The sequence below is a fragment of the Lissotriton vulgaris genome, chromosome 11, assembly GCF_964263255.1.
Source record: "Lissotriton vulgaris chromosome 11, aLisVul1.2, whole genome shotgun sequence".
Taxonomy (NCBI): Eukaryota; Metazoa; Chordata; class Amphibia; order Caudata; family Salamandridae; genus Lissotriton; species Lissotriton vulgaris.
In genome coordinates, this window is record NC_141699.1 from 875,395,188 (window position 1) to 875,412,933 (window position 17,746).

Consider the following 17,746-nt stretch of genomic DNA (forward strand, 5'->3'; position numbering starts at 1 on the left):
CGATTCTGCGTTAAGCCCGTCTGAAGGACCCTCTGCTGTACGACAATCATAAGATCCTAATTTTTCCGGACTACACTAAGCTAGTGCAGAAGCAGCGCCAATCCTTCACTGAAGCTAAAGCGAGGCTGCGGGGTCTGAAAATCCAATATGCCCTGCTCTATCCAGCCCGCCTGCTGGTGGTGTTTCAATCCAGGACTCTGTTCTTTATTACACCTGAGGAGGTCTTCGCCTGGACAGACGAGACAGACCGCATTCGAGTGCACACCCCCCCGGGTCGGGATTCAGACTCCTCCACGACCGGGCCCCCTCGGACTCCGCGGAGGTCGCGCAGCAGGAGTAATTGGAGGTCCGGCTCAAAGAAAAACTCCTCCACGGATGATGGGGCAGCGGGAACTACTGGGGCTCCAGACTCTCAAGATCCGGCGTCTTAGCTTCCGCAACGCCAGGCGATGGCTCCATTGAGATTTGTGGGGAGTTGATTCGCTCCCCCCTGATGTGAACAGCTGTGGCGGATCGAAGCAAAGGATTTCATTTGTACAAGTAACTTTATGGTTTCGGGACTCGGTGGGGGGACGGCTTAAGGAGGGCGGACTTGACCCCTCTGGTTGGTTTAGTTGTTAGTGGGTTTTGGGTAGCGATGGGGGTCCATTGGTGGGGTGGGCGGTCTGTCTCACATTGGGGGCAGGAGCCAAGCTTCACCGCGACAGGTACTTCATTGTTCATTGAGGTATGGGGTGGGGGCGGGGGGGGGGGGGGAGTTGTGGGACGTTGATTGCAGTTGGGGTAGGGGGGTTGGGGCCTGAGGGAGGTGGGGGGAGAGGGTTGTCCTGCTCACGTTTGTCTCGAAAGATGCTGCTGTGGTGTTCACGTTTGTTGAGCCTATTGCCTGCTGTACGAATTCACCGGCGCTTAGATGGGGGCTGAAAACCCTAGGCGGGCGCAACTAGGTGCCCTCATGAGAGTGATGAGCTGGAATGTGAGGGGTGTGCTAGACAAGATTAAGCGGGGGCGGATGTTGCGACAGGGGAAGAAGGAGAATGTAGATGTCATGATGCTGCAAGAAACACACCTCATGGGTAACAAAGCACTGAGCCTACAAAGATATGGATATGATCAAGTCTACCACGCGGGCTTTGGGAGGGGTTCCTGGGGGTTGGCCTTGCTGATACATCGTAGACTGGCCTTTACACACACCAAACACTGGATAGACCCCCAGGGCCGATATATTTTTGTACATGGGACGGTGGGCTCAGACTCCGTGGTTCTTGGGAGTGTCTATGCTCCACCCCCGCTGCAGTGAGCCCTAATCGAAAAACTATTTACAGTGTGGGCCGAGATCCCTGAGAGCCTTGCGGTGATTGGGGAAGACTGGAACGATGTCATGCAGTGTCGACTTGATCGCCTCAGACTCAGGGGAGATCCCGCTGTTGATACCCCCACTAAATTACACAGCATGGTAAATGGCCTGAACTGGGTAGACACATGGCGATATTTCCATACACATGAGAGGGAATACACGTACGTCTTGGCGGTCCACCACTCATTTTCGAGACTGGATTACATTTTTGTTCCCGCGGCGGTCATTTCCAGGGTAGTCTTGGCGGTTATCCGGACGCGGGGACTTTCAGATCACTCCCCCGTGGTTGTGGAGGTCGCCCTCGACAGGGAGAGGCGCCCATTCCGGTGGAGACTCTCCACCTGGCATCTGCAGCAAGAGGCGTATCAACAACATCTAGAGGTGGCTTTTGCCCAGTACTGGGAAGAAAACCTAGGCACGGTCTCCGATACACGGACGGTTTGGGAGGCTATGAAACCCACGCTGCGCGGGGTAGACATAACATGGTGTGCGGCAGCGCGCCGCAAACGACGGGAGGAACTGGTGCGGGCAGCAGCGGAGGTGGAGCTGTTGGAAACTCAATGTGGGGTGGCGAATCGCTTAGAAGACGTAGGGCAACTTTTGCTGGCGCAACAGACATACTCCTCTCTCCAGCTAGACGAGGCCCGCCAGATCTGGTTGGCGACCAGGAGTAGAATTTATCAATGGGGCGACAAGTCCAGCACCATGCTTCATAGGCTCTGCCAAAAGGTGTTCCAGGCACAGGACCTGCCGGGCCTTAGAGATGACACCGGGGCCTCCATTACAGCTCCCAAGGAACTTGCGGACAGCTTCGCTGGCTACTTTGCGGTGCAGTGCGCCCTGCGGGACCCTCTCTCGGCACTTGATGTTGATAAATTTATAGCTGATCTCCCGCACCGCACGCTCTCTGATGATGTGCGGGAGCTCCTTGAGGCAGCGCGAGAGGAGTGCCTACTGCCGGCGGACTGGAGGCATGCGGAAATTGTTGTCTTCTGTAAACCCGGTCTGCCCCCGGACCGCCACGAGTCCTATCGGCCAATTTCTCTTCTGAACATTGAGGCCAAAATACTTGCTAAAGCACTCGCGAATCGCCTTCTTCCCTATATATCAGAGTTGGTCCACCTGGACCAAGCAGGATTTATGCCCCGGAGGGCGACGCGGCACAATATTAGGCGAGCCCACGTAGCTGTGGAAGCGATGAGTAAGACCGGGGATCAAGCGGCACTGCTGCTAGCCGATATCGACAGGGCCTTCGATTCCCTGAGTTGGACCTACTTATTTGCCCTCCTTCCGCGCCTCAACTTAGGGCCCCACTTTCTGTCCTATGTCAAGCTTCTTTATACCGGTCTGATGGCCTCGGTGAGGGTGGCGGGGGAGGTGTCGGCAGCCTTCCCGATAGGACGTGGCACTCGGCAGGGATGCCCCCTCTCGCCTTACTTGTTTGCTCTAGCTATGGAGCCGCTGGCAGCCTGGGTCCGGATTGATGCACAGCTGAAGGGGTTTGAGTGGCAGGCGGGACCGTCGGACAGAATCGCACTGTATGCAGATGATGCCCTGTTCTTCCTTACCAATGTGAACCGCTCTGGGCCGCGGGTCCTAGACATCATGAGAATCTTTGGCGAGGTCTCCGGACTCTGCTTGAAACCGCAGAAGTCCACCTTATGGACTTTGGGAGATCACTTCGAGGTCGGGCCGTGGACTTCGACACTGCAGAGAGCGGTCGGGGGCCTTAAATACTTGGGAGTGTTCCTGACAACTATGCCGACTATAGCCTGGGAGCGCAACGTAGTTCCTGTATGGGACAGAGTGCAGCAGGAAATGAAATGCTGGTCCCGCATGCCTCTCAATATTTATGGTAGATCAGCCATCTTCAAGATGGTTACCCTTCCCAGATTGTTATATCAACTACAAAACCACCCGTTCCCGGTCCCACCGCAGTGGTTCCGACTAGTCAACTCGGCTCTTGGTCGCTTTTTGTGGGCCGGTGGCGCGGCGAGAGTAGCGCTGCGAACCTGCTTTCTATCAACATATTGTGGGGGACTGGCGACCTCGGATATTCTGTCGTATTACCAGGCCTCGCATCTGGTGGTCCTGAATGATTGGTGGTACTGTGACGGGGGGGACCCGGCGTATGCCCTAGAACGATTTCTGATGGAACCTGATTCTCTCCATACGGTCTTATACTCACCCCAGCTGCGAAAGAGACTGCCTAGAGCAACGCAAGTGGTGTTCCAGATATGGCGGCAGGCACTGCGCCGCATGGGATGGTAGGGAAAGCTGACTGGGGAGACCCCGCTCTGGCATAACGGGCAACTGCCGGCCCTGATGTCCCTTTCAGGATTTAAGAGCTGGGACTTAATAGGAATTTCTACTCAAGGCCAGGTCCTTAGAGGCACCACGCTTAAGACCTTTCAGGATCTCAGTGCAGAGTTCAATATGCCCCGCACCCAGTTTTTTCGCTACCTACAGCTTAGACATGCTTTGGCGCCCGCGCTGGAGGGCTGGAGGGCTTGGCTACACTACCCGAATTCAGCCTGATAGAAGCAAAAGTCTTTATGGGGGACTTGGAGGACCGTAAAATATCCAAAATATACCAAACATTAGTGACGCACTGTTCCTCAGACCTACAGCCCTTAAGAGATCGATGGGAGCGGGATGTGGGAGAACTGGAGGAGGAGGACTGGCGGGAGGCTCTTGAGTCCCCCAGGGGAACAGCAATAGCAGTCCGTTTACGGCTAATACAATTCAAATACTTGCACCGTGCATATTATACCAGAGAGAGATTGTGGAAGGCAGGGCTGATTGAGTCCCCGGCGTGCTTGCGATGTGGCCATGAGCTAGGCACCCTGTTGCATACAGTGTGGGAATGTTGTGGCCTGGCGCGGTTATGGAAGGGTGTGTGGGACTGTTTGTCGGAGGTGCTGGGGTGGGAGCTCCCTCGCACGGCGAAATTAGGCCCGCTCCATGTGCTTGAAGGGGTAGGTGGGAATGTGTACAAGCGGCACTTGTTACTACTGGGACTCACACTGGCCAAATGTGATGTGGCTCCGGCCTGGAATGACCCTGGGGCTCCTAAAGTGGTCGGGTGGAAGAAAGGCCTGGACTTTTGCATGGGACTGGAGAGACCGGTGTTCGAGGCCAGGGGCTGTCCCACGAAACACTATAAGATATGGAAGAGGTGGGCGGACTATAGGGGATTGTGGCTGGAGCCCCCACCGCCGCCACGGAGCGAGGAAGGGCAGATGTAGAGGGCATATTGGGGCTTGGTTCTTTTCATGTTGGATTGTATGCTTTTCATAGCAGTGTTGGGGAGACGGAGTGTTGCAGGACGGGGGGTTGGGTAGTTAGGGGTGGGTGGAGGGGGGGTATTTTTCACTAAATGAATCGCACAGCATGACCCGTGATTGTAGTCACAGTCCCTCCGGGGCTCGGAGCACTGTGGATGTTTATTTCTGCGTTTCAATAAAGCCAGTTTTGAAAAAAAAAAAGAAAAAGGGAGGAACGCCTTTTATTCCCCAGTCGTTTTCACATAATGGCTCCTGCAGAGACTAGTTTGCATTGTTGTGGGCTTCTGAAGTTGCTAACATTACTTATGCTGATGTAGGAAGACTAAACGCTCAATTGAATAGGGTTTGTTACCCTCATGAGGAAGGAGATCCACAAGCTAATGGAACTGTAAGGGAAATGGAAGAGTATCGTCGAGGAAATTCCTCTGTGCGCTATGTTTTCCCTAACACTCGAACATCCAAGGGAAATTGCCTCCTGTTATTGCTGTCACTAGAGCTCGAGTAGATCTCTGTGTGAGCAGTATTGGCAGTATACCTGTGGGAAAAAGTGACTGTACTATGGTGTTAGATATTACTGGAATGAACAATAGCAGCTTTTTTTACTCACATAATACCTATTTCATTTGAGGAAGTTAACGTTATTATCATCTGCTTATTGGTTGGTCAGGTAGCTACTAAGTGTCCTTTTTGCTTCCACCAGTGTTTTTGGTACCTGCATCCTATCATAAAGACTATAAACTGTATAATGACATTTCTAAGGGCCGATTCAAGAAGACAATAAATAATGATGAGGTGGATCAAACTGATACTGCACTGCAGCAGTATATTGACTTTAACTTGGGACTATTCTTCTTTGTTGGTGCGGCCTTAAACAGCCGAAAAATCAGATGTTTGACACGTGTTGTTGAGGCTGTAACCAATCAGACAGCAAAGGCATTGGGAAATATCACAGAAGAATTACAAATTGCGAGAATTGTGACACTCCAAAATAGGATGGTCCTTGATGTTATCCTGGCTGACCGTGGTGGAGCATGTCGCATCATCGGGAGTAGCTGTTGCATCTACATCCCTGACCACGCCCTTTCTGTTTTTGATGAAATTTCCAAGATGCACAAAATAGCCACTGAAATCCATCATGATTCAGGAACATGGCCTTTGACTGGATGGCTATGGAACATGTTTACTGTATGGGGCTGGAAATTACTGTCAGCGCTATGACATGCTATTTGTTGCTATTCTTTTCACTTGTTGCCTATGTACCCAATGTGGCCCGTTGCTTTGTTCCCTTTGTGTTTCTACTTGCACCTCGTGTATACTGAGTAAACAAAATGCTAAGAATGTAAATGTCCGTTTAGCAATAGATCAAGAAATCAGTAACATAATGTTAATTGATATATATGACATTTATCGTACCCCTTTAGAAGCATAACAAAATGTCTTAGCTTATGCTAAAAGGGTCATCTGTGGAAATCACAAATACATTCTGTTAGCATAAGCTGAAGCCATTTTGTCTGTGGCATCCATTTTATTAGCTATATAATTCTGTCTTCATTGCTGCTTGCCCTTCTATTCTGCTTGAGTCATCAACTTTAGTTAACTCCTTCTGTACTGAGCCAAAGCAAAGCACGTGCTGAGAAGAAGCCTGTAGCTGCAGAAATGCACCTGGTTCAATATGTAACTGTCAGATATTTTGTGCTGCTGTGAACAGTTCTGTTCCCCCTCCCACTTTGCTGACTAAGTGATTACTCATCTGCCCATGTCTGGCTGTAACTATTCTTGTGTAGGCCTGTACCTTCTATTTGTATCTACATGCTTACTCTGCAACAAACTCAGTATATAAGCACCATGGCCGGCGTATACAATGTTCTACCTCCTGGAACACTTGAGTGTGTTGTATAGACGAAGTCCCACTCATGAGAGATTAATAAACTTGTTCTTTGAATTCCAGCTTCAGTGCCAATCTCGACCAATTGCGGAGCTGTGATCTGAGGTGTTGCCGGCATGGCATGGCAGGAAGGAAGATAAAAGGGAGAGCCGCTCTAGAGGCAACCAGACAGGGAAACAGTTAGATGTGCGAGAATGGAAAACTCATCAGAAATCAGAAAATCCCCTCCTCAGCTACATGTTAGTCCCATAGAACCTCATATATCAAAGAGTAGCAATCACCACATAGTTGGAGAACCGGAATACCTAGCATGAATGCTGACCCCAGGATGCCACGTTTGTTGAGATGTTTATTTCACAAGTTGCATAATGATCTCTTGTGTTCTATTGAGATATCTGGTATGTGGCAACAATCGCAACTCCCCTGAGGAACAATGTGAAATGAAGGCAATGGGCAAAGTTAAAATTATTGGGAGTGTTTATTAGTCGCATGGGTGATACCCTTGAAGTATTTGCATGCTTGAGAACCAAATGATCCAATTGTCTTCTCCTACGATGCCTTTATGTACATGTACATGTTTTTGTATGAAGATGCCAATAAATAGAGATTTCAAAAAAATGTATAGTTTGAGATTCCGGGAGAAGGCTTCTACATATAACGCCCTCATTTTAAATCTGTCAGCTCTCTCACACCAGATTGAAATCAACAGTCACAACAAGCTCTCTGGTAGTGACAAGCCTGCCTCTTTTGTTTCTTTATCTGCAGCATCTGTATGTTTAACACTGCGTCCTTGTCTCAATGGTGGGAAGTGCATTGATGACTGTGTCACAGGAAATCCTTCTTACTCCTGCTCGTGCCTTGCTGGATACACAGGGAAGACATGTCACATCAGTGAGTAAGCCATATTTGCCTTTTATGTGCATCTCAATACCATGCTTGTTAGTAAATCTTTATTTATTTTTTTATTTTATTTTTATTGATTTTCAAACAAGGTACACATGTATGTCATCATAAACACCATAGGTTCGTACTAGCAATCTTACATTCATATACATCAGTCGGTAATAGGGACTCAGACAACAGCAGATGGTAAAGTATTAAAGTCTTTGGTCGCATTGAGCAGGGCGTGACACACAAAGGAGATTACCGCTCAATAAAAAAGGGAAAACAAGAGAACAAGCAGTTGCAGTCGTAACACTGATATATGCATCATCTTACATCAATATCCTGTGCATCACATTAGGCATCTATCTTATCTCATTTCTGGCTTCTCCTGACCACTAGAATGGTTCCAATCATTACATTGCAAATGTAGTATAGTAGCACCATGTGTCTTTTTCGGAAATCCATTCATAAGTGCAATACTTTCATACAGTACACTGTAAAATGTGAATAAGAGTAACAAAAAAAAACAGATGCCCTCACGTTGCAGAGTGCTATTGAGGATGTGCTAATAAATAACATGTTAATGGTGCCCAAATATCCCTGGGCCTGGAGGCAGCGGGTAGGTAATAATTCCACATAAACCGCAAGCTTTTCCTGACAATATATGAGATCATTAATCCAATCTATAAATTTGGGTGCTCTTCCCCTGCCCCAACAATATGCTACTCTTCTCTTGGCCATCAGTAGTGCTAGGGCAACGTATTTACGGTGCGCCGCTTGCAGGGCATTAACATAACCCAATAAGGCCATCATCTATGTGGGCTCAATCTGTACATTTACCCTTAAAGATAAAGCTTCAAAGACAAGTATCCAGAATGTATTCACCTCTGGGCATTCCCATGCAAGGTGCAGGAAGTCCGCCCCAGGGGCTCGGCATCTGTCACATCTATCCGTCTCTCTCAGTTTGTATCTATGCGGCCAGGGTGTAATACAATCTATGCAAATACTTGTAGTGAATCATACATAATCTACTACTAGCTAACATCTGTTCAGTTTGCGAAGAACAGTATTCCCACTCCTCGTCCGTCATTACAAAACCCAATTCTACATCCCAGCGCGTTCTTGCTAACGCTGACGGCTCCACTTTCTGTGTATGTACAGTATGATATAGTATTGAGACTAGGCGCTTAGCAGTTGCACTCTGAAGAATCAGCTGCAAAGGCGCTAGACCCGAGGCTCCGCCGGGAAGTCTGGGGTAAGAGAGCGGACACCCCGTCTGAGACAAATGTATAGAAAAGTGTCTAATGAGTTTGTTGCACTCCCTGAAAGACATGTTCAATTGTCCGAAAAGTACCTGCATGGTACATGTCACCCCATGTTGTGATGTGTGTGCGTTCCATAAATTTATGAAAAACTGCCTCCTGGAGAAGGGGCGTAGTAGGATGATACACGAGAGGCAGCAGCGGAGAGTAGAGCATTGGGGCATCCAGCATCCTACAGATGCTAGCCCATGCCGCGACTGTGCATGTAACAGTAGTTGGTGTCTTGTCTCTGGTGGGGAACGATGCATACAGCACGCCGTCAATAGGAACATGTAGTGCGAGCCAGTGCTCTGCCGCTACCTGAGGCATGTATCGCAGTTGGTGCACCAAGAAATATGCGTAGTGTGCCTGCGTGCTGATATAATATAATTCAAAGTTGGGCACCCCAAAACCTCCCTGTGAATAGGGCCGAATGAGAACGCTCCACTGCAACCTCGGCTGCTTTCCCCCCAGATCAATTGCGTCATTTCCGATTTAAGCATCTTAAAGAAGTTCGCTCCCGGGTGGAATGGTATGTTCATAAACAAATAGAGCAACTGAGGGAGTACTACCATTTTAATTAGAGACACACTCCCCCCATAGAGAGTGGGATCCAGCGAGACACTTTGTCAGATATGTGTGTCAGAGTCGTGCCATAATTAAGGCGCATCAACTCGTCTCTGTCCCTTGTTATGTGGATGCCTAGGTACTTCAAGTCATCCTCACACCATTCTAGTGGGTAGTCTAGTGGGAATCGAGTCGTTGCAGTAGTGAGGGGCACAATACAGGACTTGCCCCAATTTATCTGAACCCCGGAAAGCTTCCCAAACACTATAAATTCCCTAAGGATAGTATTCAAGTTGTGTTGCGGATCACGAACATATAGCGTGATATAATCTGCATATAGAGATATCAAAATCTGTCTCTTATTACATCTCAGCGCTTTATCCTGTTGGTTCAACAACGGCTCAACAGCTATCGTAAAAAGAAAGAGTGACAAGGGGCAACCTTCTCTGGTGCCCCTCGTGGCCGGGAACGCCTGGGAAACCCTGCCATTAATAAGCACTTTCGCATCCGGTGAACAATATAGCAGCTGTATCCAAGAGAGGAAAAGGTGTGGAAATCCCATACATGACATCACCCCAAAGATATAATGCCACTATCGAGTCAAAAGCCTTTGTGGCGTCTAAAAAAACAGCTGCTAAAGGCAATTCCGAAGCGACGTTATTCAAAACTGTAAATAGTGTTCTCAAGTTGTGAAATGTCGCCCTTCCGGGGACAAAACCTGACTGATCGGGTAAAATCAAATTTTCCACGAGCAATCTGAGCTGCGTGGTGATGAGTTTAGCCAATATTTTCACATCACAATCAAGCAGAGGCAGAGGCCTGTAGGAATTACACTGCTGAGGTAGTTTCCCTGGCTTTAAAAGCGAGGTAATGAGGGCTTCTCTCATAGAGGGAGGGAGATGTCCTGTGTCTAGTGCGTCCTCATAGACCTCTCGCAGTATGGGGGCCATCACATCTATGTACGTTTTATAGAATTCTATGGGGATGCTGACTGTTCCTGTGGCCTTCCCAAATTGCATGTGCATAATAGCCTCCCTTACTTCATCAAGCTCAAACGGGCCACACAGAAATTGTCGCTGTACATCGCTCAACCAACCCAGTGTTACATCACCCAAATAATTATCCAGAACCAGCGCATCTGCCCGTTGTGTAGTGTATAAGTGTAGTGCGAGGTAAAAGCATTAAGAATATTCGCAGTGTCCCTGTACACCACCCCATCCAGTCCTTCCAATTCCAGCACATATTTGGAGTATCGTTGTTTTCTAAACGTTTCGGCAAGTGCTCTACCCGGTCCCTCCCCCTCTCCGTAGCGACGAGCATCCCAATATTTTCCCCTAAAGCGTTGTCTCCCTGTGTGCTGTGTCCATAAACTTTGTTAGTGTCTCCCTGAATTTCGATTGTGTGGCTCCATCTGGTTGTCGGGACAGCTTAACCTCCAATGTTTTGAGTTCGGACTCTAGTTTACGTATTGTGTGCATGATGTCCTTAAGTAATCCAGCCCCCTTTGCTATGCAATATCCCCTCAATGTAACCTTAAAGGCCTCCCAAATGGTTTTCACACTATCAACTGTATCCTTATTTCGCACAAAAAAATCTTGCACATCCTCCCTCAATTCCTCTTGAAATACAGAGTCTAATAAGAGGGTGGCCTGCAACCTCCAGCTGCCACTTGGTGGACCGTATTCCGTCGAGGACAGAGTAAGTTTGACAGGTGCATGGTCCGAATATGTGCGGGCCAGATGTTGCACCTGAGAGATGGCTGGGCAAAGCCCCGTGGAAAGGAATAGGTAGTCCGGTCGAGCCTAAGATGCCGCTTGCGCCGTAAAGTGGGTTCCCTCCCGACCATGAGGATGCATATGCCTCCAGGCATCAATCAAATGATACTCAGTGAGCGTATTATGCAAAACCGCTTGGTGTAGTGATGGGGGGCAGGATGCGATCTATCAGCTTCCGGATTGTGTGTCACATTAAAGTCCCCGCCCCATATGATGTGGTTGGACCCGATGTCAAAGATTTCTGCCCACAAGGTAGTATAGAATTGCGGATCGTCTATATTCGGGCCATAGCAACAGGCTAGTGTAATTGAGTCGGACCCCAGCCTGCCCCATGCCAGGCAATATCCCCCCTGCGTGTCCCACGTGGCCCCAGCCAGCATGAATGGTGTGCGCTTCTTTACAATTATAGCTGTGTCTCTCGCATACGATGAATAGGTGGAAAAGATTCTGTGCTCTTCCCATTTACTGGCAAAAGTATTGTTACGTTGTGGGCTGAAATGTATCTCCTGCAACATTGCGACATGTATCTGGTGTCTATTCAGGTAGGCCAATATGTGTCTCCTCTTACGCGGATCTCCCAGCTCTCTCACATTACATGTAACAACATTTAACCGGTCGACGTTCGTATTAGTAATAGCTTTGTGAGGTTACCAGACAAACGGTTCCCAGCCCAGGAGCGTGAGCCAATACAGAAATGCGTCCAGTGACTAGATTCAACTCCCGCCTTTGCAGACCGTCAAACAAATCACACAGTATTTTAGCTGAGATGCAATCAAAAACATCATGTATACTGATGACCATGTGTAAACTCCAACTTACCCCTTCGATCCCACCCCCACCCACTGTAGGAGCCCCAACTTGCCAGAAGAAAAGTCCCACCCCCTCCTTCCCTGCAAGGAGAACATCAAAAGGAAACAATCAACCATCTTGTCAATGAACCCACAATAAGTAATAGTGGGGGAACACCCGCTGGGGGCTTCTCCTAGGTGGTAGCACAGTTACCCCTCACCTCCTGAGTGCACCGTAGCATCACCTCGGGGCTCTAGAGTGTTGAGGGTGCCTGGTCTACGATAAAATCACTCTCTCCTCTAACAGCGGGATATGACATATGCTTAATGGAGGAGACACAGTTGCCCCGTGATTATTACATCTTTTTATAGAACCCAAGTTTTAGGCGACTAAGGAAAGGTTTGTCAGTGTGAATCATCCTCCGCTCCCTCCGAAGAGGATTGTTGCAATGCCACCTGACTCCCGCCTCCGCGCTGCGTTCGCCTGATATGCTTGAGGAAGTCTTCCACCTGTTGTGGTTTGGTAAAGAAACTTTGCTTTCCCTGATGGGTGACCCTAAGGCGCGCTGGATACAGTAGAGCATAGTCAATTTGGGCTGCTCTCAACTTATTTTTGACTTCTGTGAATTTTCGCCGCTCCTCCTGGACTATAGGAGTGAAGACCGGATATATGGAGAACTTATTCCCATCATATGTAAGCTGTTGCTTACTTCTCGCTACACGCAACACCACATCACGATCTCTGTAATTCAAGAGTCTTGCTATTATTGGCCGTGGTGTGGCACCTGGGGGGGTCTCGGTCCCAGTGAGCGATGAGCGCGCTCCACTATGAAGTGCTTGGATAACGATTCTTCTCCAATAGAGGATAGTAACAGTTGTTCCACATATTAATCCATTCTACCCGTATTAGTTGATTCTGTAATACCAAATAGGCGTATGTTATTGCGCCTACTGCGCACTTCCAAATCCTCATTTTTGGCAGAAATGAGTTTCAGGAGTTTGTCCATGCTCACAAGTTGTGCCGTGGCTCTGTTCGTCGTGTCATCAGTATCCGATATGCGCCTCTAGGCTTCCTTTAAGAGGTCATCATGTCCTTTCAATTTGTGCGCTATAGCGTCCATTCGCGATGACATTCTGTCAACCTTATCCACTATAGTGGCGAATCCTTCGTGTACTTCTTGTAGGATACTCTGCAAATCAGTTACTTGTTCTGCTGTAGTTCGCTGCATTTCGCCTCCATTGGCTTTGTCGTGTTTTTCCGGCGGTTCACGTGTACCTCGCTTCGACGGCTCGAAATTGAGTTTAGGCTGCCTAGTATCTGGTTTGCCCATGACCATCTGATAACTCTCACACACCCTCCAGTACTTCGTTGCCGTCCGTGCACTATGGTGGAGCAATTGCTTGCCTTACCAGCCGGGGTATATATCAGGATAAGTACACAGTGCGGAGCCAAGCAATCACGTGAATCCTTGAAGATGCGACCGCTCCCCAAAGTCAGGTAAAGCTCAATCTGAGCAACAGCACTCCCTGGGCTGGAAGGGGTTGTATATGCACAGAGAGCCAGCCTCAACTCTATGCCGTAACCCCAGTGGGCCTCTCCTCTGCAGGGCACTTCCACTGTGTGAGTTTTTGTGCTTCTTTTCGGCTCTATTTATTTATTTGTTAATATTTCACACCAGATAGTTGCTCGCTCAGCAGACAACCACGGGCCCCTTGCTCCTAGGTGCCCCCCACCAGCCTCTCAAACGACCAGCAATGTCACAAATGGCTTCATTGTGTGGCACCTCCTCGCACTCTCCTCCTGACCCAACGCGCTGCGGGCCCAAGTAAGCAGCCGCAGGCACTGGGGGAATTTCAAGGATTGCATTCATGCCCCGCTCCTGCGCAAGGAGACCGTCAAATATCTCAAGTCTCTCTGTTGAGGGAGCACCTCCCCCGCCAAAACCCCTGCAGTCACCAGCCGCCGATAGCCTGCAGCTCGTCACTCCACAGGAAGGCAGGAAGGTACGGGGGTGAGGACCGGGGGACCCGTCCCAAATATGCCGCCAGCAATACCGGACAGTGTCTTGAGCGGGGGCACCACTTATCGCAGCAGCCGTGGGGGTGTGCAATGGGTGGCCGCCCCAGAGTCAATAGCGGCAATCACGCAGTGCACTCCTTTCGCTGGGCGCCTCGGCTCTCATAAACTCTGCGGTGCAAAATTCAATTGTGCGCAGGGTGCAAGCAGTCTGGTGGTCGCTTCGCACTTACTGTGAGGAAGAGTGTGGATGCACCGCCGGTAGTCAGAGCAGCCTTTTCCCACGGCCTAGCCTCCTCCTGGCCAGCCTCGGGCTTGCGCAGCTCCCACGCCGCCCCCGCACCTCCCAGCAGCTCCACGCCTCCTCCCGCTAAACTTTTGCCGAGACGTGGCGGGAGCGTGGCAGCTTCTTTTTTGCCAAAACTCGCACCAGAGCTGCAGCGGGGCATTAGAAATTTGTCACAGCTGATCCGGAGAGCAGGATAATTGTCGGATAATTGTGCCAGGTTGCCGGAGCCTCACACAGGCGCGGCCTTGCTGCTTATGCGCCACCTAGCGCCCCCCCCGTTGGTAAATCTATTTATCTATCGGTACTTATTTATATGGAGGGACCTAAATATTTTGTAGGAGCCCATGCTGCCTCTGTTGAATCATGGTTGCTGAACTCCAGAGCTGCCTAATCTTGATTCCATGTGTAGGCGCAATGGGGTAACCCAGTATCCCTCAGAACCTGGGCATGCACAACAGAGAAAACTGTTGGGTTTGTCGGGTAAGAACATTTCTTTAACATTCAGAACATTTGTGATGTCAACAATTTTGGTACAAAGGGAACACAAGACACAAAACAATTTCTGAAAACCAAGTTTTTTAGATTTTTTCTTTTTTCAGTATAAACACAAAAACTCAATTCCAAAATCACATATAGAGCCTGTCTAATTATTCAAAACAGTGAAATGACGCAAGGAACATCAATGTTTGGGTGAATGAAGTGCCCAAGTGAAGGGTGGTGACTAGGGGCCAGATGTAGGTGGCCATTTACCGGCCGATTTCGACCGTTACCGACCGGTAAATGGGTTTTTGGGATGTAGGGGGACAATTCTACGAATCTGTAAATTTACCAAATCGGTAAATTTACCGATTCGGTAAAATACCGAATCGGTATTTTTACTTCTAGATGTAGGTGGGACTCTGCTGAGTCCCAAAGGCCTTTCAGAATCGGTATTTTACCACCCAATCCAATTGGGTGGTAAAATACCGAATCCAGGTGTGCATGCACACCTATATCATGTGACAGACAGACATGCCCTTAGGGCATGTCTGTGTGCTACATGGCACACATGCCTGTATTTGGGGTGCTAGAGGGTGTCAAAGTGACACCCCCTGCACCCTTGCTGGAATCGGTATTTACCGAATCGGTAAATACCGATTCGGTAATGCCCATTGATTCCTATGGGCTTCAATGCCCATATGAATCAATGGGCATTACCGAATCGGTATTTACAGAATCGTAAATACCGAATCTCAACGATTCGGTATTTACCGATTCTGTAATACCTACATCCCCCTCCCCCCCCCCTCTATTTTACCACTTCTTAAATACCGAATCGGTAAAATTCGGTATTTAAGAAGTGGTAAAATAAAATTACCTACATCTAGGCCTAGGTGTATATACATATTGAGTGAAAGTTTGTTGCAGGGAAAAGGGAATACGTTTTGTTAGTCCACACTATCTACAATACAGATTTCTCTTGTACAAGCAACATAATGCCTCGTTATTTGAGAACTAAGAGACCCTGGAGAAATTGGTCAATAAAGCAGTTGACTTTTTGACCCTAACAAACGCACCAATGAAGAATGTTGTGGCGGGTCTTCTTCAGGACAGGGAGTGAAAGGAGAACGCTCAATCCAAGACTGTATTGATTCGGATAATTGAGGATTCAAAACGTCATTTTCTTTGTGAGTACGTAGAACCTGGAAAGGCAAATTTCTGGATGGAGAGTTGGGGAAGACACTGTAGTTGTAATTACCTTTGTGGATGGAAACTGTCCCAGAAGGTTGTTAAATGATGATCGTACATCAATCAGGATTACTGGTGTGGAGCCTCAATTCATTCCGTCAATTTCTTTGAAATGCGCTGTGTAATGGGATGTTGGTGGTCGGAATCCCAGGTTTCATCTATGGGCTGGGAGAGAGGGAAAATACAGATGTTCATTTTCACTCAAATTATTAGTTTTCTTTTTATCAACCTTGAAAGGATGAAAGGCTGAGTGGGGCACTGTAGTTCAAACCATGGGGTCAAATACAGATCATAAGCATAGTGGGAAGGCTTAGTGGATGTATTAGTTCACTGAGCCTTCATACCCAGCTAAGAGATAAGAGGCCTGCAACTGTCCAGATTCCCTTTAAACCATCACCAGTATTGCCAGTTTATGTTCAGAACAGTTTCTCATCAAATCACATTCATCCAGCCACCCATACACTCTCATTCCTCAACTGTACCATCCAGTCCCACCCACGCATTCACCCATTCTGCCATTCGCCCACTTACTCATACTCATCACTCACTCAGTCATACATTCTCATATATCAACCAACTCATTCCCCTAATTCACATTGCCTCACCCACTCACAGTTGTACTTTGGATTATTAAAATATGTTATTGAAGGCAGTGGGTTGCACTTAAGCCAATTCATTGTGCTTTGATGAGCTTTCATCTACCCACATTATCATTACCAGAGTCAACCACTTTGTTACTTACTCCCTTAAGATCATTTGCTAACTGACACACATTCAACAATTCATTCACATTTACCCGCCTTACATCATTCACCTAGCCACTCATAGTCATCCATCCACATCAAGCTTGTTACTGTCACTCAATTCTTAAAACCAGTCATTACATTTACTGACTCAGTCAGTCAACCCCCACATCCAATGACTCCTCTTTTTACATAAACACACCCAGCATCACTCATGATTAAGCAGTAGTTTCATTAATAAAAAGCCACACTTAGTGGCTTTGTTAGTGCTTGTTTTATTCTCCCTGCATATTACATCTAGATCAGTGGTTCTTAGCCACTTAACAATGTCCGGAACCTGGGGACCCCAACTGAATCATTATTGGAATCTGGGGAACCCCACTGAATAATTACTGGAAGCTGGGGACCCCGGCCTTAGCCTTTTCGATAAGGTGAACTGCAAACATGGCGGTCGTAGGCTAACGCGACTCGCACGTCGGAAAGCAGTCTCCTGAGACCTTCATCGTCACCCTGGCGGACGGCTGTAACTGAGCGCGGGTTTCTTCTTTTTTTTTACTGGCTGTGGTTTGGATGTCGCTTCTCCGCTTTCTCTGCTGTAATTTACCGCGAAACGCTGAAGTACGATATACTCTCAGTTAATGTGCCCGCCATATACGCTATCGCTCTCCGCCTCTCTCCCACCTTGGGGGCGGGCAGCCGTGGAGATCAGGCGCTGCCCGGAATACGCATACAGCAGCAGCAGCAGTACTCAGTGGGTGGAAAAGAGAAGAATCTTTGAGAGCAGTGCCACTAACCAGCATCATTATCGAGGAAAAGAGTGATACAACAATAGTTGCAACAGAGAAGGGGAGTGACGAGCTGAGTGAACAGAACTTGGGGTCTCACAATTCAAGTAAGGTCTTTAATTTTTTTAAGGGAGTAGAGGCAGAGGTGGACAATGAGTTGTGTAAAACCCCACCATACCCACAAACAAGAGTGACCAGGAGTAAAACTAAAAACAAGGGGAAAGTGTTAGGCCTGGAGGGGGATAAACTACCGGTCCCAGAAGGCACTTGGGGAGAGTCCCAAAAGAAGGTACGGGGAAAAAAGAAACTAGATACAACAAAAGAAAAAATCAAAGACAC

At 48.3% G+C, this 17,746-nt stretch overlaps 1 protein-coding gene across 1 annotated transcript in view; it reads left to right on the forward strand.

The window, feature by feature from the left end:
• Positions 1-17,746, forward strand: part of SNED1 (sushi, nidogen and EGF like domains 1) — a 2,960,801-nt gene that overhangs the window by 629,204 nt on the left and 2,313,851 nt on the right. Inside the window, exon 6 of the mRNA XM_086944023.1 lies at positions 7,295-7,420. Coding sequence (XP_086800149.1) covers positions 7,295-7,420 — 126 coding nt within the window. The remainder of the gene's footprint in view (positions 1-7,294; positions 7,421-17,746) is intronic.